This window comes from Hyalella azteca, unplaced genomic scaffold (genome assembly GCF_000764305.2).
Source record: "Hyalella azteca isolate HAZT.00-mixed unplaced genomic scaffold, Hazt_2.0.2 contig7924, whole genome shotgun sequence".
Classification (NCBI taxonomy): domain Eukaryota; kingdom Metazoa; phylum Arthropoda; class Malacostraca; order Amphipoda; family Hyalellidae; genus Hyalella; species Hyalella azteca.
The window spans coordinates 1-23,683 of NW_025938033.1; the positions used below are offsets into that span (position 1 = coordinate 1).

General features: G+C 38.1%; 3 protein-coding genes across 4 annotated transcripts; 1 reads left to right on the plus strand and 2 right to left on the minus strand.

The window, feature by feature from the left end:
* Positions 1 to 1,564: 1,564 nt before the first annotated feature.
* Positions 1,565 to 6,585, minus strand: LOC108674659. 2 transcript variants are annotated; one of them, XM_018162620.2, is made up of 8 exons: positions 6,286 to 6,585; positions 4,405 to 4,447; positions 4,163 to 4,266; positions 3,657 to 3,765; positions 2,952 to 3,096; positions 2,507 to 2,591; positions 2,029 to 2,150; positions 1,565 to 1,763 (listed from the first exon to the last, which is right to left on the minus strand). In XM_018162620.2, the coding sequence occupies exons 3-8, from the start codon at positions 4,253 to 4,255 to the stop codon at positions 1,709 to 1,711; spliced, it is 609 nt and encodes a 202-aa protein (XP_018018109.1). In that variant the 5' UTR covers positions 4,256 to 4,266; positions 4,405 to 4,447; positions 6,286 to 6,585; the 3' UTR covers positions 1,565 to 1,708. The 2 variants fall into 2 exon arrangements, with proteins under 2 accessions (XP_018018109.1, XP_047737374.1); XM_047881418.1 differs by lacking the exon at positions 6,286 to 6,585 and having other exon boundaries at positions 4,405 to 4,569.
* On the plus strand, positions 4,865 to 7,586 carry LOC108674660 (centrosomal protein of 19 kDa). Its single transcript, XM_018162621.2, has 4 exons — positions 4,865 to 5,351; positions 5,997 to 6,103; positions 6,313 to 6,474; positions 7,334 to 7,586. Exons 1-4 carry the CDS (start codon positions 5,243 to 5,245, stop codon positions 7,466 to 7,468), a joined length of 513 nt encoding a protein of 170 aa, XP_018018110.1. The 5' UTR covers positions 4,865 to 5,242; the 3' UTR covers positions 7,469 to 7,586.
* Positions 7,587 to 7,818: 232 nt separating this feature from the next.
* LOC108674658 (protein sel-1 homolog 1) lies at positions 7,819 to 20,476 on the minus strand. The gene is made up of 12 exons (XM_018162619.2): positions 20,200 to 20,476; positions 19,557 to 19,911; positions 18,997 to 19,226; positions 18,366 to 18,561; positions 17,415 to 17,566; positions 16,733 to 16,858; positions 15,050 to 15,278; positions 14,562 to 14,710; positions 12,733 to 12,849; positions 12,041 to 12,214; positions 11,439 to 11,561; positions 7,819 to 11,033 (listed from the first exon to the last, which is right to left on the minus strand). The coding sequence occupies exons 1-12, from the start codon at positions 20,269 to 20,271 to the stop codon at positions 10,836 to 10,838; spliced, it is 2,121 nt and encodes a 706-aa protein (XP_018018108.1). The 5' UTR covers positions 20,272 to 20,476; the 3' UTR covers positions 7,819 to 10,835.
* Between the last annotated feature and the right edge of the window lie 3,207 nt (positions 20,477 to 23,683).

Genomic DNA, 23,683 nt, shown 5'->3' on the forward strand with positions numbered 1-23,683 from the left:
TGCTTTCAACTTATCGTCTGTAGAACTTTCCTACTAATGTATAGCATATACATTATACATGTGCTTGCTGCCGATTCTATTCTATCCGCCGAAAACATAACAACGTGTTGATGCCGCACAACGAACTCTTTTAGCCATTGAGGGACCTCCATCTCCGTGCTGGGTTAGAGCTGCAAAAAAGCACCATAAATATTGTTAAAATGCATTAGTGTTGAGGTAAAGAAGTGTTCAGCAATAAATTATAACAATTGAGTTACTGACAATTATAAATTCATGTTTATAACAGTATGATTACGTTTTCAGTGAACTTTTATCGTCGGCGCCGACGGGCGACGGCGCGATATGTTGCGAGACTGGAGGCAGCAGCTTTTTACACGCGATTTCAGGAAATTGCCCGTGAACAGTAAATTTTTACCCGCGGTTTTATAAAACAGCCTGGACGACGATAAATTTTACCCGCGGTTTTCGAAAATCGCACTTGAATAGCCTATTTTTACCCGCGGTTTTCGGAAAAATCTGCCCAGTATTCCATTCCGGCTACTGACTAGGCCTAGTGACTCAGTGACTGGCTAATTTAGGCTTCTTTAGCTCAAGTTGAATTCATAGGTCATGTCATGGCATGCTACTGATGCTAGGTGCAGGTGCTATACCATTTCTTTTAAAAAATGGAAAATTATAAATATTTTTATTAGTGCATTTGGAAGCAAAACTAATTTCCACTTACTCAAAGTGAACCTGTACTAATTAGGTACTTTATGTTTATAGCAGAAATTATTTGGAGTTTGGACTGTTTATAGTTAATAGGCCTAGTTGTACTTTTTGCATCTAATTTATAAGCTTCTAACAATAAATTATCTATTATCTACCTAGTAGTGAGTGGGGGCTGGGGGCTGGGGCCATGGGCAGACATACGGCTTAACGGCTACAAATGGATTACTTGCCCTAAAGTCATATAAAGAACTAAAAGAAGACACACCGTTCCAGTCAATCCAGTGTCCAGCTTTTCGATAAACTCTTCTTCTTCGTTCCAGTTAGTGCTTAAAGGGAGCATTGTAAACGCATTCCCGAACAACTTGTCGACCATTCCAAACTTTGAACTACTTTGTATAGTCTAATCGCAATGAACCACAGAGGAAATTCATGTGACGGTTATATGTGATTTTGTCGCCAGATGTCGATCAATCGGGTTTATAGTTGCAGTAAAGCGCTTTTGTTGTTTTTGCCTGACATAAACACCTTAAATAAAAAATTCTGATCAATGAAGCAATCAATAACATCAATAACAAGATTACTTCTGCAGATTACAAATCACAATGCGAATCTGAAGGAAAGGTATTCTGGTATTGATGGCCTATTTTCTCATTTATGGAAAAAATGCACTATTGTGCTCGCCATGTCCGTCTGTCCGTCCGTCCGTGACCTCAAGTTTTCGTCGACGAGAAAATGCGCTCTCTGTCACTCACTGCAGAGAGTACTGAGTTATATTTTTATTAATTTCTACTAACAAATGTCCCCTTTAACTTTAGCAGATATAATAATGAACCAATTTTACAGGTATTTTTTATTTAAAAACGCGAATGAAGGTTTTCCGATTGTATAACACAAGTGCATCTAGTGCACACTATACCATAAAAGCTAAAAAGCTGAAAAATGTTATCTAAGGAGCAATCTGAAAAACTTATTTTTGCCATGTTTGGTTCTTGTGAATTCAGTTTCTTGGCTTGTTTGACGCCATCTTTGAATTGATCTTCTGCACGAACTCCCTGAAAATAGACAAATGCTAATTTATAGTGACACATTATAATTTTTATCAGTAATCGTATTTTCTGTTTCGATATTGGATTAATATTCACGCTAATATATAGTGGTGTAAATCGGAAAGTAACAGTTCCGATTCGTAACTATCCAATCACAATATATCCACAATTTGAAAGTGACCATAACACACGATACAGAATTATAGTCACAGAAGTAAGCGACAGAGAAAAGAGACGCAATATCTGAGCAGATATACTATGTACAAGTTACCTGAACTGATCAAGAGCTGCAATATCATTGCTAACATCGCTCGTGTCCTCGGTCAGCTGCAGTCCCTGGACCGCAGCCTGGAGAGACTCCACTTCTTCTCGCGCCGCTCTCATCACTTCACTCTGAAGGCAATGCATTTAGTTAGTCTGATCCTACAAAGTGGCGCCCGACGAGCAAAAGCATATTACTTAATGGATTTTAATATTCAAAGTATGCACACAACAAGAAAGATCAATACAATTTAATAGGCAAAAATCAATGCAATTTTATATGCAAAAAAAAATCGTTCTATTCGTTCATCTTATCTTTTCAAACAGGTAAACGGCGAAAAAGATTATGCAATTTTTTGGTCGTATATGTAATTACTAAAGTCTGACCGCTACACAGTGTTTAATAGGCAGTGAAACAGAAAAATAAGGAACAATAATTGATAACAATAACTCCTTTATAATCATTATCTACTAGAAATAACCAAGACCTCCTGCGCCTCAGAGTCCGCTTCTAGGGCGTCCATCTCCCGTAGCTCCGCTGCCACCTCAAGCGCGCTCTCGACGAATTCCTTCCTGTAGAACAAACGATTTCTCTTGTTTTACGAAAACATTTTGTCAACATATGTAGCGAGGGAGTTTTTTATACAATAAATAATAATTATCTGATTTATCACACAACCCAACAATTTCTCTCATTCTATGAAACGATTTGGCCAATATATACTTGGAGTGACATTTTGTCGTAATAAACCTTTGCTTACGTTGCCTAGCGGAGCAGCTTCATTCAGTATGCACTAGTTCCAGTGAAAAGGCTTGTCTCTTCAGTAAGACAATAAAATTACAAAGTAATACGCATAAACACAATATAAAAACGGGGCTAATAATTATCATTAACATAATTCAAGATAATTATGATAAAGCAGCGGAACATACACGGCTTGTTCCTTGAGCAGCTCGATGTCAGCGCGGCGCTTCTTGCGCTGCTGAGTGAGGTGAGCAAGCTGCTGCTGCTGCGCCGCTAGCTGCGTAACGCTGGCCTGTAGCCCACGCTCCCGTTCCCGTAACTCACGCTGCTTCTCTGCACATAAAATTCATGATCTTAAGCATAAAGTTCACCGCTTTTCTGCATTGAACTTCATGATCTTACAGGAAAATTTGCACTTGCTACTCCGTACACTAAAATGATGATCTTAAACGTGGAATTCTGTACTCGCCATCCAAAATTTATGATCTTAACCATAGCGTTTGTTGTCACTCTGCACCCAAACTTCGGTTGTTGTCTTGTTTGCTTCTCAATTATAGTCCAGACAAATTATCTTTATGCTATTAACCACGCAAGTGTTTGAAACTGGAATAATATCCACATAAAAAACAGCTGTTTCTTGAATTGAAAATTTCACTCCAAAAAAGAAATGAACTTCATTACATCAATTAATTACCGGTTTGAACTTTAGGTAAATATGTTCTTTTTTCAGATAATTGCGCAGAAATAAGCCCTATTTGACAGCTATTTTATGCAATAAAATAACGTCAACATTTATATCATTTAAACTAACGCGAAATTTATCTTCACAAAAATGGAATTGCATGATTCTAAAAATTATCTTGTAGAAATATTAGGCTACAGTATTGAGGTACCGGTGAGATCGTTGATGGTGCAGCGCTGCCTCCTGCAGATGTCGCCAAGTTGCCGCAGCTGACTATCAAGTGAAGATTTCTCGTTCTTTAGCTCACTGGCGAGACGTTGCTGTTATAAATTAATATATTTTTAATAGCAGAATAATGTAATAAGTAAATAAGGTAATGTTCAACTACTTTCTAACAAGTTTAAATGCAATTGTTGGAAGCACAAACAAAAATTAATTGACAACCAACCAAGTTTTAAGACTGTATTTCGAATTTGGTTACCGATGTTTGGTGAATGCGCTTTCATTTATGGCTTTCAATTTGCTATGAAATTCAGTTTAAATTAAATTCTCAAACTTTTTGTTATCGCATATCACTTGGGGGCTCCGCAGTCACTTCGTCCCGTTAACAACACTTATTGAGTGCGTGATTTTGGTATAGTTTTAGATGTATAAAAGACATAGTGCTACACCAAAGCAGAACAAAGGATGGAAAAAAAATCGGTAAATGCTACTCACAGCGCGGACAGCTTCTCCTCCCATGCTGTCAATCGTCACGTCAACATCATCTCGACGTTTACCAAAAAAGTTCCCGGCCATGCTTCTTGACATCTTTCGTAAAACTGTAAAAGAGCGAAAAACAGGCAACTAATGATTTTTTGAGTAACAGAGAAAAAAATTGTCCTGCAAAACAATGGTTATTTAAACCAGTTTTCTTGTTCATTTACTATGGTTTATCAATAGAGACACTCCTTACTTACCAAAAACACGTGAACAAACAGCGTTTAGGTAGCACAATGGAGTCTGTTGAAGATAATTGATGGCAATTGGTCGAGATGCTACGGGAAACACTTTACTCCAAAATATGCTTATTTATTACGGAAAAAATTGAAAGTGTTTGCTCGTCATGTGATATTAGAGATAGATATACGTTGAATAGTGGCTTGCTAGTTGAGTAATGATAGGTTTTACAATTTTATTAAGGACTTGTTAAACATTTTAACAAGGTAAGTTATAAAATTTTGTGAAAAAATTAGATTAAACTTAATAAGAGTAGTTTTTTCAATCATATCAACAAATGCACCCACATGTAAAAAATTATTGAAACTCAAAAATTATTGAATATTTGTTTTTAAAGTGTATGACATTGCCCGTTGAAGAGCCATTTCGTAACCATGGCAACATATTCGATAGGAACAATGCTTGTGCGTGCAACTCTCACAACTAGCGTTGCGCTACTGCTTGACTAAAGATGACAGCACATTGAAAGATCTATACTAAAATAACCTGCGAAAAAGGCAGCAATGTGAATATTACAGATTAAACGCTCATATCCTATAATAAATTACGATACATAAACACATTCCTATTTCAGGTGTGTTTTTGATACTACTCATGTTGAGCTACCAGTAAAGGAAGGGGAAAGTCTATTTTCTGTTTCATCTATTTTATGTGCGACAGAGTGAAACTAAATTACCAAATGTAAAAACTGCTTTTATTTCACAGGTGGTGATTTATACAATTAATCTGGCTTCTGTTGAGGCTTTGCATTCTTAATTTTTACGAGCTTCGGCATTTTCGTATATATCTGACAAGACCATGTCCGAGTCTCTTCATACGGACAAAAAAGAACCGTCTATCACTCCTCAATTCATTGGTGTTAGATTGAAGCCCCCGGCTGTTGCTCTCAGATATCTCACTGCATCAGGTAACTATCGCACTACATTATGTTGTAATAGTTTACGCGGTGAACACTTTTTGATAAACCTATTCAACAAACAAAATTACAGGTAGAGCTCATTTAGTTGTTTCCGAGAGCTACCAGTTGAAGTATAGGCCTACATGTATTTATAATATAATCAACAGTGAGACACTGCCAAAGATTAGATGTTCTATTCTAACTTCGATTTTCGAGTTTCTTATCAAAAGTTTGGTTGTATAAAGTTGTCGTTTGTTACCTTTGCCTGTACAGCCTACAGGTTAGTCTTCTGAAATCAGACTATCAGTACATTTGAAAATAACCGTTTTACCTTTTTTTTTTTTTTGCTTTGTGATGTTACTCGCAGTGCCGTCATTAACATTTGAGTGTTCAAGACACCTAATTGTTCATGATACACGCTTAAATTAAATTGTTCAAGATACGTGCTTATTTATGCATCTAATCAGAAAAATCAAATACCAACATTTTAGTTAATTTAATAAACTTTTCAATAATTAAGAATGACTAAACACAGATTCATGAATCTATGAACATTTATGAAAAGCTTTCCTACCAACGGCGAGTAAAGTGTAGTGACTTTTGCAGCAATAATAATACTAAGTTGAAGATATTTCACTCACTTGTATTTTGCAGGAGCTCCGCGAGTGAGACTAATGCCTGTGCGTGGATTGCCAACGTACGGACCTGTGACGCTGCAAGTTGCCCAGCTGCGACAACGCCACACAAACTACCTCAGTAAGGTTGGTGGCCATGTCACTAGCCTTTCGTCACCGTTTTCGCACGTTAGTAGATTTGCACCAATCAAAGAGGCGTATTAAACTATTATATATTCGTATTCTCGCAAGAATAACAAGTAAAGTAGGAAATTGGTGGTTCAAATTCCCAGCTACCTGAAAGTACTTATTCAAAATTTACCACAGACCTGAAATTTATCGCCTTCAAATGAAAGGTTCCAGACGTGCGACTGGAAAAGCTGGTTCGGCTGCTCCAGGAGGTGTCGTGCGGACGACAGATGCAGGAGGCGGTGGAGGCTCTCAACAAAGAGTACACTATTGACCCTAATCAAGATCTCAATAAACTCTCTGACGTAGACATCGAAAAGAAAAAGAAGGTTAGACGATTATGGTTGTTGATTTCCATTCTACTAATGGAGTCAGACAATTTCTATGTCGTGTGTAGTCTTGGAAGTTGGGGTAATTGAGAATGGATTGAAATTAATTTATAATTGCTTGAAGAACAATATAGCGATATAGCGATAGTCACCATAAGTGTTCCTCAACAGCATGAAACGCAACAAGGGTTTCAGAGTAAGAAACACAATTCATGAATTGATTATCGGCAACGTCGCTTGATTCGAGAGGCTAGACTTAACCTATTTAACGCTTACATCACTATTATAATACGAGTCACCCTAACGTTTACAATTACACGAGTTACGAACTTAAGTCGGGTAGGGTGGCCCAGTGGTTACAGTTCAGAGTACCAAGATTGGAATAGAGAGGCGCGGGTTCGATCCCAGCTCTGTGCGCCAGCTTCTGGTCAGAGTCGGCAAGGAGGCCGGGCGGTTAAGCTAAAGCAGAATTGTAGCAGTGAGTTGCGAGTTCGTGACCGCAAAACACTGTGAATGTTCTGCGATGTCAAAAATTGGCGACAGGCCTACGGCCTAATAAACGCTGAAACCGCTATATTTTTGAGGCAGGGCGGCCTAGTGGTTAAAGTTCAGAGTGCCATGATTGGAGCAGAGAGGCGCGGGTTCGATCCCAGCTCTGTGCGCCAGTTTCTGGTCAGAATCGACTAGGAGGCCGGGCGGTTAAGCATAGCAGAATTGTAGCAGTGAGTTGCGAGTTCGAGACCGCAAAATGCTGTGAATGTACTGCGCTGTTAAGAATCGGCGACATGCCTACGGCCTACTAAACGCTGAAACCGATATTAGTATTATTGTCATGTCAATACGCTATTTCCGTGTGCAGATAATGGACTCAAGTTTTGTACTGAGTCAAGTGAAGCCTGGAGACCCAGACTACGAGTATGACAAAAGAGTGGACTTCGCTACTGAAGACCAGCAAGACGCGGGCTGGGATTCCAGCGATGAATTCTACGGCTAGGTAAAACAGTCTTTCAACCAAGGCTTCAATTTTGTAAGCCCTAAACCAATAAATTGTTCAAATAAATGCAACGGTAACCAATTTCATTGGTATATTCCTGCGCAGAGGTCGAAAATGACATTTTACTTAGTTCTCATAGACTATTTACTTTATAATTGAAAATTCATAATCGCAACTCTAAACAAGTTTGCCTTGAGAAGATGCTGCAATCTTTCCATCAATTGAGTGTTTTTTATGCATTTGATAATGACGGATAACCGACTGAAACCTTCAAGGCCATAGTATGAACAAAGTTTCAAGGATTCGTTCAACAACATATAGCTTTATAATCAGGGATAAAAGAAACTCGGTTCGTTCAAATATCACATTCTCCACACTCCGTAGCACACATAAGTCCCTGGACAAGATGGTGTTGGATACTCATGGAAATAAATGGTGAGCAAGACCGTAATACGTGCAATATCCACGCAGGAACGAGCACAACGCCCGTAAATAATCTCTAGAACTTCAACAAATACTCAAATAATCCCGCACGTAGCAAACACCGCGAAGAAAAACATAAATAAGATTTATTTTATCCCGGAATGGGGGTGACTGGGCACACGAAGCTGTGATTGAAAGCGCAGTAATGAACATATAATTGGCTTTGATTGATGGGGTCAACGAAATGAGGTCATAATATTTTATAATGATATAGGGAATATTCTTAATATTCTATGCAAATTTATCTTATGGGCAAACTCATCATTCTAGCATCTCAACGAAAATTAATTCCTTGAATCATAAGCGAATCTACGGCAAAAAAAAAAAACTTATTCCACACAACACCCACAATAGAGATCTCAACAAGGGATTTTAATGCAAGAACATAACTGCACACGGCAAGCAATTAGTGATGTTGCGCTTTTTGCTATAACTTTAATTTACCTGAAAACATCGCAACCAAACCCAATTCGACTTTATAAAAAACACAAATACATCATCTACTTGAGCCTGAACATAAAACAAAACTTTGAAACCTTACTGTCGAGAAAGAAACGCGTAAATAGCATCAATCTACTCTCATGAAATTAAAGTTAGAGTGCCACGAGTAAGGTTAGCATCGGGACAAATGTAGGCTCAGTCCAAAGGCGGGGTGGTCAAAAACCGTTCCTATCAACACGTGCCTCGCAAGTCAAGCATCAGGACTTCAAGTGATCAAGTTTCGTGCAGTGGATTCAAACATTATCAGTTGTCAATCATTACCATAGTTTACCCAAGTGGTCTACAAACTGAGGTACCACACAACCTCCCTCGGGTGGGGAAAAGGACAGGTAAACTATTTATGGGGAACACGGGGATAAGGTAATGAAATATCTTTTATTGACTTCACGCTTGATGTGGTATGGTAACTCGGGTAATGTTCCTATTATGGGATGTAAAATTAGGTAACAATGCAAAAAGGTTTTGTATCCCAGTTGTACAGCTTTGAATATTTTAAAGCCAAGTTCAGTGAAAATTTTTGCTAATGGCCGGTAGGGAAAATTACTTCAGCCGTAAAAGAAAAATCTAAGACTCTCTTAAAAAAACATGGTGGACATGATAACATGCAAATAACTCTATAGTTGCAAATATTATCAATAAATAAATATTGGTGCAAGAAATAAATGGTGGCCATAAAAACATCCATCATTTCTCGATAATTCATAATATCACCAAAAAATACGTTTTGTAGAGCTGTACGCTCGGCAACGAGATTTTATTCTGAAATCCCTGAAAAATAGAATAGAATCTTTTGCTTGAATAAAAGATCATTCCTTGCATTGCTTGCTGAAGCGACCATAAATGTCATATACTGCTGAAGAGCGTAGCTGCAAATTGGACCAATACATTCGATAGCATAGACTTCGTAATATATTTTTAAAGACAAACGAACCCCAAGTTAAGCCAGAAGAGCACTGACAAATGATTAAGCAAATGTAGCAGAACTGTTGCAAAACCAGAGGAGATTTGACAGGCTAACAATAAACTTCTCAATAAAGGATATTATCAAGGACGCAGATTGATCCTTTCAGAGAAATAATTGTGAATCTGTAGATCATTACTTAATTCGTATCTTCAGGGCAGTGGCTTCCACTACGTAAATGATAGCTATCATAACCATTTCAGCACAATCAATACTCCGTAACTTCCATCCATGATCAATTTGGTTTAGCTTTATGATGCAATGAAGGTTCAATCTTATAACGAAAACTCAGTCAAGCCTTCGCAGTTTAGGAACTAACATATTGAATCATACGAGTGATAGCAAAATAAATTGTAAAATTACAGTTACAAACAATAATATACTCTGCGCATTGCCTGCAGTACCCCATGAACAACATCACATTCATCACACATACTCTTGAATTTACAAGTTCGTATGAAGAACAAGATATGGTAAACCCGGCAACCGACGTTCGGGGAAACTAATCAATCCATACATTAGACGATTCAACAAAATCGATTCATTTAGATTAGACGATTTAACGAAAAATTAACATAAATTCAACGAAAGTCCAAAATAATACGACGAATAACAAATTTGTCATTGCATATCTGTTAAACAGAAATTCATCACTAACTTACGTAGCACAAGTGCTAGAGTTGCATGAAGTGAGGCAGGCTGATGCTGACGTTGATCGTCAGCTTTTTTTTAAACCAAGCCCACATATTGCGTTCGTTTAATAAAAACCGCCTGTATGTGCCCGAGGTCATCAAGGGCATCTAATATCAGTATAAACGTCGTGCAATAATAGTAAATCTTATAATGTGGTTAAATTTCAAATGAAAAAGGATAATATCTCTTAAATTCGAAGAAATCTATATTGGTTTTTACAACGAAAGATTTTTCTATTATAGAACAAGGGAATATATGTGGCTTGCAATGATTATCTCATCTGGTAGATTTTAATCCTTACACGACAGAGAACAGCTATAGCTTTACGCTATATGAGATGCAATAATAATTGCGACGAGATACAGCAATAGTTTCATGATACACGAGATGTTCTATTTATTACATCGAGAAATAGCAATAGTTTTATGGTATATATTAGGCATTGAGAACACAAAGCGTACCTATCGTTGCAGCTGCAAGATGGTTTGATTTTTACACAGCAAATGTAGCAAAAGGTCATTCAAGCAGACAGTATAAACTGTTATTCTTTTTCTTTATTTAAACTAGACTTTACAGAGCGCACGATTGACGCAGCTAACTATTCATGTACAAGAATAATCCGTGCAACACAGTGACGTAACACGTAACTAAAATACACACCGACATCCTACAAACAGCGCAGGAGGTGACAGGTCTTTTGTTTATACAACTACATGGGAATGGGTGCCGCTACTGCGGTTGCTGCAGGTTGTTGTTGTTGTTGTTATTGTTGCGTTGCTGACGAAGGTGAGGCGGGAGGTAGCGAGCCTGACGCAGGATGATGAGCGTGGCTATCAGCACCGTCAGCAGGATCATCAGGAAAATGTCCCAGTCAGGGCCTAGCAGCACGTCGGGGTCAAACTTTGCTAAGCTTTCTCTCCAGTTGAACTGCAGCACCGTAAAATGTATCAGAAATTTACTTTGATGATACCATGAGAAACTATAATGACATTGTATCGTACTGTACTCGCATAAGTAATATAAAAAAATTGGCCTCCAAGTGCATCATAGAAAATAATGATTAGAGCTGGCCGTCAGATACTAGTTCTGAGTTTGTAAACAAAATATAAACTCAAATAACAATTAGTTGGTTCTGTATATACTTTATCATCTCAAAGAGAGTCAACTTCGGGACTCAATATTTCCGCAGAGAAAGAAGACTAAGATATAACCCAGCATACATTAAAGTAGTGAAGAACTTTTATTACTCTTCTCAAGCTCAGGACATCTCAGGACATTCAATGGCTTCCAACGGACAATCTTTTCAGTAAAATAATAATAATGATAACCAACCTCGGCCAAGAACTTGAAGGCAAAAAGAACTGCAAGTTTGGCAAGCGCGAGAGCGACGGGCACCACGGCATCGCTGTCAGATTCCCGGGCCTGGTCGTAGAAGCGCTTCGCCAGGTGCATGTCCTGGCATGAATAATATATTGTAGAAGATATAATGAGGACAGTGACGAGATGCACAGTGAAGGGAGAAATGCAGTGCACATTGCAAGCTAATTCGATAAAAAAATATAACTCAGTACTCACAGCAGTGAGTGACAGAGAGCGCATTTTCTCGTCGACGAAAACTTGAGGTCACGGACGGACGGACAGACAGACAGACGGACATGGCGAGCACAATAGTGCATTTTTTCCATAAATGAGAAAATGCGCTAAAAACGGATACAAGCCCACAGAAGAATATTAGTCCGTGTATCGAGGTGGATTTGCATACATTTTTGTTTGAATCTCACTCTATTCAGTATTTTAAATTACAATTAGATTAGAACCAGTTTTCGAGAAGAGGAATGATGGATAACTATTTTTCGAATTATTAGCCAATGCAACAAGTTGATCTACTCTACATGCTCATGCATGTAGCCCAGGTTGAACAGCACCCCACGCACCTGGTTGAGACCCTGCCCCTGCTCATGCATGTAGCCCAGGTTGAACATGGCCTGCGCGTTGCGCTGTTGCTCGGACGCCAGGCGGTAGTGGGCGGCGGCGGCCTCGTAGTCGACGTTGGTGCCCCAGCCGTAGTAGTAGTGGTCGCCTAGCTTCACGCGCGCAAAACTGTAGCCCTGCAAACATTTCAACAAGCTCAGTATGATGGAAAAAGTTTGTCTTTGCGTGTAAACCAATGTTTATTTCGGAGGTGAATAACTATGTAAAGAGACTTCACGTATCAACTTATTACCAATGACGATCAGACATCTAACGGTGGCAATTCTTCTTTTCTTCATTGGATTCTATTCATGCTCATAAGATAGTACAGCAATTAACAATAGAATGGTTTAAAATTTGCTCACCAAGTACTTGAAGAAACTTATAAATTTGAGTCCAAACCATATATTACTTTTAGTGATACGGAATTCTTTTTTGTTACCATTCAATAATTAGTAGCCAATCCTCGTTTCTTAACTCAGTGAAACAGACTTTTTGAATACGTACCATTACCACATTACCAATACCACAAGTATGACCATTTTTCCCAATTTCCATTACCCTTCCCGTTTTCCTAATATCGTAACTATAAGCCTTCTACTAGCAGTTTTCCTAATATCGTAACAGTAAGCCTTGCACTAGCAGTATCAATGACCTGGCCAGCAGCGCGTCCCCAGTACATGAGGGCACGGCTCAGGGTTTCCTCCTCAGGGAAGAGAGAAGGGAAAGGACCGTGGCGAGCCAGGATGTAGGCCGCGTTGGTCTGCGCCACCTGCAGCACACGGACGAGTCAAGTTCATGTTTGGCCTGACCATAAACTTTGCATATAGAACAAAGAAACTAATTCTCATCACTCGCTTCATATTTTTGGATGCGTTATCGTTTTTTCAAACCTTTCTTTATGTATTTAAAGCAATTCTGATAATCAAAAGTAATTTGGTGGCACTTCTACGGACAGGTATTTTCAACAATGACGCTACGCAAAGAGGGACTTCTATATTTTTTTTTAAATGGAAACATATTAAACAAGTGCACAGTTTTACCACAAGTTATTTTACCAAATGATACAAATTATAATTTTTTTTAGGTTATGGTCAGTTGCTAATATTATTTGCTCATAACTCGGTAATAAGGTTCTTTGCAGAGTATGACGGCCAGGATCTCAAGTAGGTGTTTCCAAAATAACATTTATGATTCTTAGTTCACTCACAATAGGAACGCTGATTACAGGTAAAGAATGAAATCGTCTTAAAAAAATTTTGCCTTGACTATATACAGTATAAACAAATTGGTAATGTGCATTACACTTGCCCAGAGAAAGGAGTAATTCTGTACATGTACCTCGTATCCGAGATCATAATTCATTATACTCTCTCAGTTAAGTAAAGTAATTCTGTACGTGTACCTCGTATCCGAGATCTTAATTCATTATACTCTCAGTTAAGTAAAGTAATTCCGTACATGTACCTCGTATCCGAGATCATAATTCATTATACTCTCTCAGTTAAGTAAAGTAATTCTGTACATGTACCTCGTATCCGAGATCATAATTCATAATACTCTCTCAGTTAAGTAAAGTAATTCTGTACATGTACCTCGTATCCGAGATCTTAANGTGTCAAGATATTGAACTACTAATGGGTGAAATGTGACTATGCATTAAAAAGATACGAGGGAAAGTGTGTCAAGATATTGAACAACTAATGGGTGAAATGTGACTATGCGTTATAAAGCTACGGGGGAAAATGTGTCGAGCCATTGAGAAAATAACGGGAGAAATGTGGCAATGCGTTAAAAAGCTACAAGGGAAAAGGAAAATGTGTTTGGCCATTTAACAACTAACGGATGAAATGAGATAATGCATTAACACATTGACTCCGAAGTGGTACATATGCGTACCACGAAATGTATTTCTCCAGGACGAAGTGGTGCATAATTCAGGTTGCCTAAAATCGGCCAAATCCGAGAACAAAAAAGGCCGACAACCCAATATATACTAGTTTATTTGTAGGTTCCGCTATAAAAATTTCATTAATTTTCTTTTTCCAGTACTTAAAATTTAATTAAGAAGTACCCCTATCATAAATTTTAGCCGGCCAACGTAATTGAGAAGAACTAAATCACGGAATTTGTCCGGAAAAAATAACCGTCTGGCAACCCTGATTAAAAACAGTACAAAAAATGAAATAATAGTACAAGATGAAGCAATCGTAGTCAACGTGTTAAATAGCTAAAGAGAAAAATGTGGTGAGCCAATGAACAACTAAGGAGCAATATGAGACAATGCATTGAACAACTACGAGTTACAAACGTGGTGGGCTATTGAACAACTAAGGGGAAACACGATAAAACTATGCAGAAAAATAGAAAAAATATACAACTTTAGAGGATATATTCAATAAGCCATTTCCTTCACATTTGGCGCCCAATTTTCATTGGAGCCATGAGCTCAGTTGCTTATGAACTGTAAGAAGCTGGCCTGACCTCGACGCTGGTGTGGCAGGAGCGCAGCATGCCAGTGCCGGTGCTCTGCATCTGCGCCAGCGAGTAGAAGGCGAGCACGTGGCCAGACTGGGACGCCAGGTTGTAGTTCTCGATAGCCTTCTTGTAGTCTTTTCTCACTCCCAAGCCACCTATGTTAGAACAATTTCATGAGTTTCATTTGCCATTGGTATAATTCAAAATTACCTACCCAATATGTCTATGATTAAAAAATATAGACAACATTAGACACATTGTCGAACAAGAAAATATTCACGAGCCAACACTTACTGAAGTGCATGTTACCGAGCAACAGAGATGATAATGCCAACAATACTTACTGAAATACATGTTACCGAGCAACAGAGATGTTAATGTCAACAATACTTACTGAAGTACATGGTGCCGAGCAACAGAGAAGATCCTAGAGACAATACTTACTGAAATACATGTTGCCGAGCAACAGAGATGATAATGCCAACAATACTAACTGAAGTACATGTTGCCGAGCTGCAGTTGTCCGTCGACCCAGCCCCGCTTGGCTGCCAGAGTGAAATATTTGAGCGCCTCCTTATAGTCCTGCTCGACGTGGCGGCCATGCAGGTACATGAGCCCCAGGCCGCTGTAGCCCACGGCGTTGTTGAGGTCTGCGGCCTTCTTGAAGTAATTGTAGGCGGTCTCGTTGTTGGCCGCCACGACCTTCCCGCCCTCAAGGTACATCTGTTTAGGACCATCTTATGTATGTTAATTACAAGCTCAAGTACCCAGGGGCCGTATTATCAAAACTTCGTAAGTACGCAAAATCGACTTGCGAGTGGCGTAAGTGCTGACTTGATGACGTAACTCTAAAGGTGGTATTATGAAAACATTTGCGCGGGAAGATACGTAACGTAACTGTACGCCTGCTCGGAGATGTCGTAAGTGGAGTTCTGCACAAGTTTAGAGTGTCTGCTGAAGCGATAGGAAACTATTGATTTGATAGCACGTAGCAACACCTTGACTTGTGATAGAATTTTGTCAACAATCCGACAGCGCGGATTATACACGCATAGAATGATGGCTCTAAGTGTGATGGCTCCACAACTTGATCGTGCAACATTTGCACGATCAAAATATGTGATCGTGCTAAACAGTGCTATTGGAAAAAAATTCAATTAATTCTTAAAAAATTTTCAAAAATTTTTTCATTCATTTTCAAAATTCAATTCATTCATTCCTTCTAGTCGGTACTTTATATCTCTGCCAACCATAATTTTTAGCTCCGTACACAGATTTCTTCTTCAAATCACGCTGTTTAAGACTTCACAACTATTTTAGAACGGCATTTTTTGGGCCAACAAGGAGCAATACCGACTCAATACCGACAGACAGCATTCCATAGTCGATACCATCGAAGGCAACGATTCCCGCCATCGAAGTTCACAGAATGTAAACAAATCCAAAGCCTCTGATTGGTCAGTTGGCCAGATGGTTTTGATAGTACGCTTTTAGCTAAGTCTTACGTACGAATGTTTTGATAATGCCAAAATTAGGGTGTACTTACGTAACACGTAACTTTTTTGTTGGAAGTACAAGAAGTTACGAAGTTTTGATTCCCCAGGAGAACAATTCAAGTTGAAAATCAAATTAGAAACCAGAATGAGAACTAATTTCACTATTGCACCAATTGTACTTCCCGAATGAGTTAGAACTAATTCCAGTCTCACCTCAACTGTTGATCATGAACTGTTGATCATGCCATGAAACCATCCATCACTGAATGGTGTCACAATTTCGGTAGGAATAGCATAATGACAAGTGAACGAATTAGTCCAGCCTGGCCTCGGCAGGTCAGAGCGTCGCGGCTCCCATATGCTGCGCTTTATTATATACTTCATGTCGTTGATTTTCGCACTACGCCATTATTTTTTAAGTAAAGATCGGGAATGGATATTTATATTGAAGATAATTAACGTTTCATGCAGAGGGAAGCAAGTATCTTGCTTGAAATGACCATGAATTTCTCAAGAAACATAAATGTTCAACAATGATATCAGAAAACAAGGGCCGAATCAATTTCCAAACTTATGTCTACCTACTCTAACTACATAATGCTAAGTATGTGGGACAAGTGACAAAATTAATCGTCCTAAATTAACAGAACATAACTAAGTATTCAGGAAGGAAGCTCTCACCTTGCCCAAGAAGGCCATAGCATCAGGGTTACCGGCCTCAGCGGCCTGCATGAAGTAGTTCAGGGCTCGCTGATGGTCCTGTTGCACGCCCCGACCTCCTTGATAGTGCAGCTGGCCTAGCCCTATCTGGAGGCAGAACAATTATGAAATTTATGTTGTAGTTATAATATAAATAAAAGTACGGGACAATAGAGAAAAAAATGGGAGAAACGGTTGTGTGAAGCTGGCCTAGCCCAGCTATTTCTTAAGGCCGAACGCTCTTGAAATTTCTAGTTAACTTTTAGAAAAGAGTAGGTGAAATCATAAAAAATGAATCACGGATTAACAAAGAAACATTGAAAATTGACCCAAATTTTAATTGAAACATAATGCATTTGAATCATAAAATGCAGCCCAATTTAGCTGCATAGAGGACATGAATATCAACATTCCCAGAAGATGAGACGGATCTAATTATCTTCATGATTTGAGCACCAACCATTCATATTTTGTATAACACAGAACCCAATGAAAAATGAAGTCGTAGCAAGAATAATATCAAGTAATCAAAAGCTTCCACAGAATAATTCATGAATACTGAGGATATATACACATTATCATTCATCGACAAAATAATATACTAAAATATATCACTATTAAAATATGTATTTTAATACAATATATAAAGATTTCTAAGCCGGACCTGAGCTTGCACATCGCCCTTCTCAGCAAGGAACTGGTAGTACTGGATGAGGTCGTCGTCAAGCATGCCTCCAGAGTTAGGGTTGTCTATCTCCTCCATGAGCCGCACGCGCTGCACTGCTCGACCTCCAGTCACACTAACTTGCTCACTCACTGCACCAACAATGCGATGTGAGTTACTGCTAAACTAGTGATGCTAACTTGCTCACTCAATGCACCAACAATGTGATGTGAGTTACTGCTCAACTAGTGATGCTAACTTGCTCACTCAATGCACCAACAATGTGGTGTGAGTTCAACAAATACTAGCTAATTCAATACAAGTACATCAATAAAATGTCATTTAAATATATAAATGCTCAACAAATACAGCCTGATTCCGTGTAAACAGATGAAGATAGCAATCTAATTTAGATGGGTTATTGCAAAAATATACATGTAATTAAAGTCAATGACAAGTGCTATAAATGATGAATAAGAATTTAGTTCACACTTCCAATGTCCTGAGAAACAATATTTAAGTTTATTATTTAACACAGCGATCGGCGTTATGTATAAAGAAATAAAAATAACTGTTACCAAGAAATCTGCATTAAATTTACTCTAAGCATAAGGAAATGCACTTAAATTAGGAGAGTCCAACATAAAGTATATAAGTTTTTGCAACACTGCCTAGACGAGAAGTTACATATGTTCTTGAGACTAAGGTAGCTCAAATTTACTTCCATATGTCAAGATGGGAATTAAAAATAATATGCTATATCTGCATTCATGAAAAAATTGTAGTAAGCAATGTAAGCTGATCCTACAACAGAAATATCAAGAACATCAAAAAGAATCACAATGCAAGCTTGCCAAAATTATGATAGCCACGTTGGAATAATTAGATTATCGTAATACAAAAATACATAAACTCTATCAAACAAAAACCTATTTCGAGCGCAGTACAAACCAGTGGTTGCCACCTTGCGGTAGTAAGTGAGTGCTGTCTCACAGTTAGAAGGCACCCCAATGCCAGCCCAGTAGCGATAAGCTAATGCCATCTGGGCCCACTCATTGCCACCCAGGGCACCAAATGTGAAGTAAACGAGGGCTTTGGCTTGACTGCTGTTGTGGCTGAGGCCTGCTCCATACATGAAACCTAGGCCCTGCACAACAAAATAATGGTTAGTCTAGGTTAGAGATTTCTGAGGCTAGTCATCAGAAGTTATTCAAGAACAATCTGAGTTTTCTTGTGGCAAAGAACTTCACCAATCATAAATAAGTCACCATTAAATTGAAAAAACTGTTGTTGATTAAATATTTTAATTTTTTTCATTGTAAATTAAAAAAACATACAGGGTTTGCTCAAAATAAGGGAAACAGCTTAAAAATTCATAAAATATTTTAATATAGTGTAAGTTGAGTAATGAACAATAAAATATTAAAATTAACCAAGTTTTTATCATTCATAATACATTCAAAAATGATTATATAAAAATGTTAGCCGTTTTCCTTACTTTGTCCAAAGCCTGTATTTTGAACCATTTAGGCATGTATATCCGCTGTTAATAAATGTCTTATCCTTAGAGCTTTAACCTTACCATCTGTCCTTCTGGATCTCCTTTATCAGCCAGCTCAGTAAAAATGTTACGAGCTTCTTGGAGATCCAATGGCAAGTGTTTGCCAAACACATGGCCCCAAGCAACTTGCCGCTTAGCTTTCCAGTGGCCTCTTGCTGCCGCCTCACTCAGCAAGAGGTAGGCGGGGCCTTCATCTGAAGGCATCTGGTTTAGATGTTGCTGAGCCTTCTCATAATATGAGGCCCCAGTACCTGGAAAATTATAATCAGTAAACACAATTTATCTGTATAATGAGATAAAGGCAAGAAAAAATAAGCTTCAGTGGCACCAGGAGCAAAAATATTAACACGAAAGTGGTATTTTTCTCAAAAATGATAAAAACTGGATATTAAATTCAATCCAAGCATTGACAGAACTGAGATTGTACAAGAATATTAGCTAATGCATGCTTGATTTTACAATAAAAGCAATCCAAATTTTATAGGTAGAAGCTGGGTATAGGTATCCTTAAATTTGAGAGCATAGAAAATGATGGTTTGGAGATTACTGAAAAATTAAGTTTATTTTCCTCAAAAGCATACCTTCTTCATTCTCATATTTGAACTGTTTCTCTAACTTTGTTTCAGCAAATTTTTCTTGCAGAGACTTTTTGTCATTTTCTTCACTTTCTAGTGTATCAAGCATTTTATCAGAAACAGTGTGTTTACTATTAAATAAAAGAGATAGAGTCTCTTCTAAGGATTTCAAGGGAATTTCTTGATTTACAGCTTGCAAATTCACTTCTTCAACTTGTATTGTGCCATCTACATCTTGCTTTATGACAAACTCCTTGGTGACTCCCTCCTCATCATCAAGATCATTCTCAAGATTTGAAGTTTCATCCTCCTGCAACTCCTTGGATGTGTCTTTTTTAGAAGTATCTTCAACATCTTCACTCTGCAAAAATATGAATGCAATTAGAATTAATAAAACAGATTCAATTGAAAAACAAATCAGAATCCAACACAAGAAAAACTTTATATGAATAAAATTCTAAAAAATATATAGAATAATTTTATGAAAAAAACATTGGAACAAGTATTTAATATTATATATGTATATATATTTAATAAATTGATAAACCTTTAGAATTATCAAAACTGAAAAAATTGCTAAGATTCAAGAAAATCATAATTCCAAATTTCCAATTCATTTTAAAATTTAAAATAATAATGAAGAACTCACCAGTGCACTGACAATTAGGATGGCAAATAGTAGGACACTGATAATGGGATAGCTAGCATATTTGGAAGCCATTTTGCATCAATCTTTGTAATTCCTGCTTGGTCCTGGGCTTAAGGCCTTTACTTGAACTCAATTGCTGTGAACCATAGGGCATGTTATAATTGATAGCTTAATATATGTATACTGTTTTAAACTTCTACCAGAGTACATTAAACTGATTCAAACCATCACATGCATAGGTTGAAGATGTAGAGTATATTTCAATCATGTACAATATCTGTTATCTTAAGGGAAAACTTGATAATTTCACTATTAAATACACAATCAAGCAATCATTATCCAGACAGTCTACAAAAGCCAATCTTAAAAATAGTTGAAAGAAATTAGTTTTCCAGTGGTACAGAATTTGAGACCTAGAGAGTCCTCAAATACTGGTATCACTGATTACTGAGTGATTTGGGAGTCATGAGCTCTAGCAATCAATGTTACCCTTGCCTCAGAACAGACGACCATAAACTTAAGGACAACCACTGTATATTTATTCTTACTCTGAATATATTTGATACAAATGATACTGATTGCAAAATAAAATTTAATTTAAAGATTCAAAAGACTCAATCCCATTCTAGAATATAGGACCAAAGTCGCATGTGAATCAATGCAACAAGATTGCTTGAACTAGCAGTTAATCCACACATTTTCACAGTTCTTGCCTGATTTCATAAAATAATGAGACAATGGCCTATTTTTGTCAATCTAGAACACTAGAATATCCAGCAGTTACCTACCAGCACCAGCAGAAATGCAAAAATGTTTTAAATATTACAGGTAGGAATGATTTTTTGCAGGCAATTTTCAAAAATTATTGCCAAAAATATACAGTTATTCAATTCTCTTCTTTTCAAAAAAGAAATTAGTCTACCAGTAAGGCAATTGCAATGAAAAAGGAAAAAATTTCCTATGAGCATAAAAAGTTTTGTCTCATTTATGGTAAGTTTCTGCAGTTCTGCCTGATGTTCCAGAATGGCATTTTAATTAGTGATTTTTTTTTTAATGCCTGTAAAAGATAAAACCATATTTTTACTTTTAACTTTTTCAATGAAATTCTGCTTATTATTCCACACTAGGCTTAACTTTCAATACAAGAATCTTGCTTCCTTCTCTGAATTCTGCCCTTTAGGTTGTAACTTGTAAAGTTGTAAGGCTAAGTTTTCAAATACACAAATGTTGATTAGGCCTATGGTAAGCTACTCAAGTTTTGATAAAAGATATAGTTTTGTTTTGTAATAATATTCATTATATCCATTGTCAAATTGTCACATAAAACTTGAAGGTTTAAAATCAAAACCTAACATTTTTTAAATTCAAATTAGGCATGAGCAAAAATGGTATAAACATTAAAGTCTAAACAGAAATGTGTTCAGTGTTGTCAATTATCATCATGTCAAACAGTCAAATTGAAGGTAAACTGTGAAGACTGAAGACGACGTCAGTCACAGTCAGGACACCAGTTGGTAGTTGCAAGTTGAGAGTTGCCAACTTGCCAGTTGGACTGTTGGACATTTCACATTTGTAGCCCTAAACTCAGAAAAGTTGAATTACATGAGTGTGGAATTCTAGAGGGATAATAAATTAACCAGTACACATAGCATATTGGAAAGCAGGACCTGAAAGCTTGGAAAGGCCAGGAACTTTACACTTTCAGTCCATTATTTACATATCCTATGTTCCTATCCCTTTCGAGAATTCCATCTGTGATTGGTTTGTGATTTTAGCCACTTTCAGCTTTCCAGCTGTGATTGGATAATGGAATTGTAATGTTAGCCTATCTGCTTTCTAGCTGTGATTGGTTGATGGAAATGCTTTCAAGCTGTGATTCATTGATGGGATGCTTTCAAGCTGTGATTGGTTGTGCCCATAAGCCCTGCGGCAGGGCCCCTGCCTGGCGCCCCCAAGTATGGTTATATGTACTACACTAACTACAGTACTTGTACTGGTTAACTACCTAAATACTTATCTGAAACTTGATCATTACAAACAAAAGGCCTGGAAATTTTTTTAAAAATCCATTAAATATAAGATAAATAAAAAATATTTATCAAACAAGAGACATCCAAATAATTCTATTACAAATCTAATATACTTTACATAATACAATTGAAACATTTTGTCCACTTTTAATCCTCTTTTTCATTTATAGCTAGTCAGTCTCCTGGAAGGCTGGCAGAGCACTGTATCCAAGAAAAGATTTTCACTTTGGAGTTTGGACCGTGGAAAGCTTTTATATAAGTGAACTTCCATTCTTAGAATTCCAGCCAATAATAAATAAATAACATGACAGTAACTCAGTAAGACTTAAAGACTGTAAGTGTAAGAGACTAAGAGCAGCTATGCCGTGGCCGTCTTCATAAGTTCGTTCTAGTTGACCGTAACAGCGTAGGTGTAGTTTGTTCATACTTCATAGTATTAGACTATTAGTAAGGAGAGAAGTCCCTTCAAAATTCAAGTCCAGGCCCCAGAGTACTCATTCCATAAATAAAATTGACAGTCGCTCACGCCTAGCAGTAGCTATTTCATCATTATGAAAAGAGCGAGAGATGGCTTTAAAATAGACACAATTGAGTAATTTTGACAAGACAACCACCAGCTATAAGCCCAAGGCAGTTGCCGATTACCTATCAACAGGCACAACAGCATTAGACGCTCATTTTGAATGGTAGTCTGCGGCACTAGTCTCTATCTGTTCTGTTCTTCGATAGGTTAACGGAGTGCTGCGCGTTGGACGATTCACTCCGGAAGCAGCAGTTTGTCAACGATTAGGGGTCAAAGCGGTGAGTTGAACTGATGAAGTTTTCCACGGCTCTGCAGGTCTGGGGCCAGGTAGTGCTGCTGGTGGTATCTCCTCCCAGTAGGGTTCCAAGACTGAGTACAAGTATCCCCTGGGAGTTTATCTGACGTCGCAGTTGGGAGCGGGCTTCAGCGTACTCTGTGCAGACTATGAGATAGTGATGTGCTGTTTCTGGCACTTGGCACGAAGGGCAGAGTGGTGATGGGACTTGGCGAATCTGGAAGAGAGACTTGTTTAGTGGAGCAGTACCGAGTCGTAGTCGGGCAAAGAGGGTCTCGAATCTCCTAGTCTGCAGCATGTGATGAGCCCATGGGTGAACTGATGGCTTGATCATTCCCAGAGCAAACTGTCCTCGGATTGATGTCCACTTCGCTTGCCAAAATTTCCAGATGTTACGATGTACCACTGACTTCAGCTCGGAGAAGTCAAAAGGGACTTGTGCTGTTTGGTCTGCAGACGTGGCTGCATGCTTGGCGGCTTTATACGCTGCCTCGTTCCCGTGCAGACCCGCGTGACTAGGTACCCACTGTAAGTGAACTGCTCCTGTTGGCAACAGATGAAGGTGCGCTTGAATGGCGGCCACAAGCTGAGTGTAGCTGCTGGGGAATGCTTGCTGAAGAAGCTGTAGTGATGAAC

Coding starts and splice junctions, on each gene's coding strand:
- LOC108674659 (XM_018162620.2), bottom strand. CDS start 4,255: ATGTCAAGAAGCATGGCCGGGAACTTTTTTGGTAAACGTCGAGATGAT. Junction 3,097..3,656: donor CACCATCAACGATCTCACCG/GTACCTCAATAC, acceptor TTTTATGTGCAG/AGAAGCAGCGTGAGTTACGG. Junction 2,151..2,506: donor CGGACTCTGAGGCGCAGGAG/GTCTTGGTTATT, acceptor CATTGCCTTCAG/AGTGAAGTGATGAGAGCGGC.
- LOC108674660 (XM_018162621.2), top strand. CDS start 5,243: ATGTCCGAGTCTCTTCATACGGACAAAAAAGAACCGTCTATCACTCCT. Junction 5,352..5,996: donor CAGATATCTCACTGCATCAG/GTAACTATCGCA, acceptor TGTATTTTGCAG/GAGCTCCGCGAGTGAGACTA. Junction 6,104..6,312: donor ACACAAACTACCTCAGTAAG/GTTGGTGGCCAT, acceptor TTCAAATGAAAG/GTTCCAGACGTGCGACTGGA.
- LOC108674658 (XM_018162619.2), bottom strand. CDS start 20,271: ATGGCTTCCAAATATGCTAGCTATCCCATTATCAGTGTCCTACTATTT. Junction 12,850..14,561: donor CCTGCCACACCAGCGTCGAG/GTCAGGCCAGCT, acceptor CGTGTGCTGCAG/GTGGCGCAGACCAACGCGGC. Junction 11,562..12,040: donor AGGGGCAGGGTCTCAACCAG/GTGCGTGGGGTG, acceptor TATTCATGCCAG/GACATGCACCTGGCGAAGCG.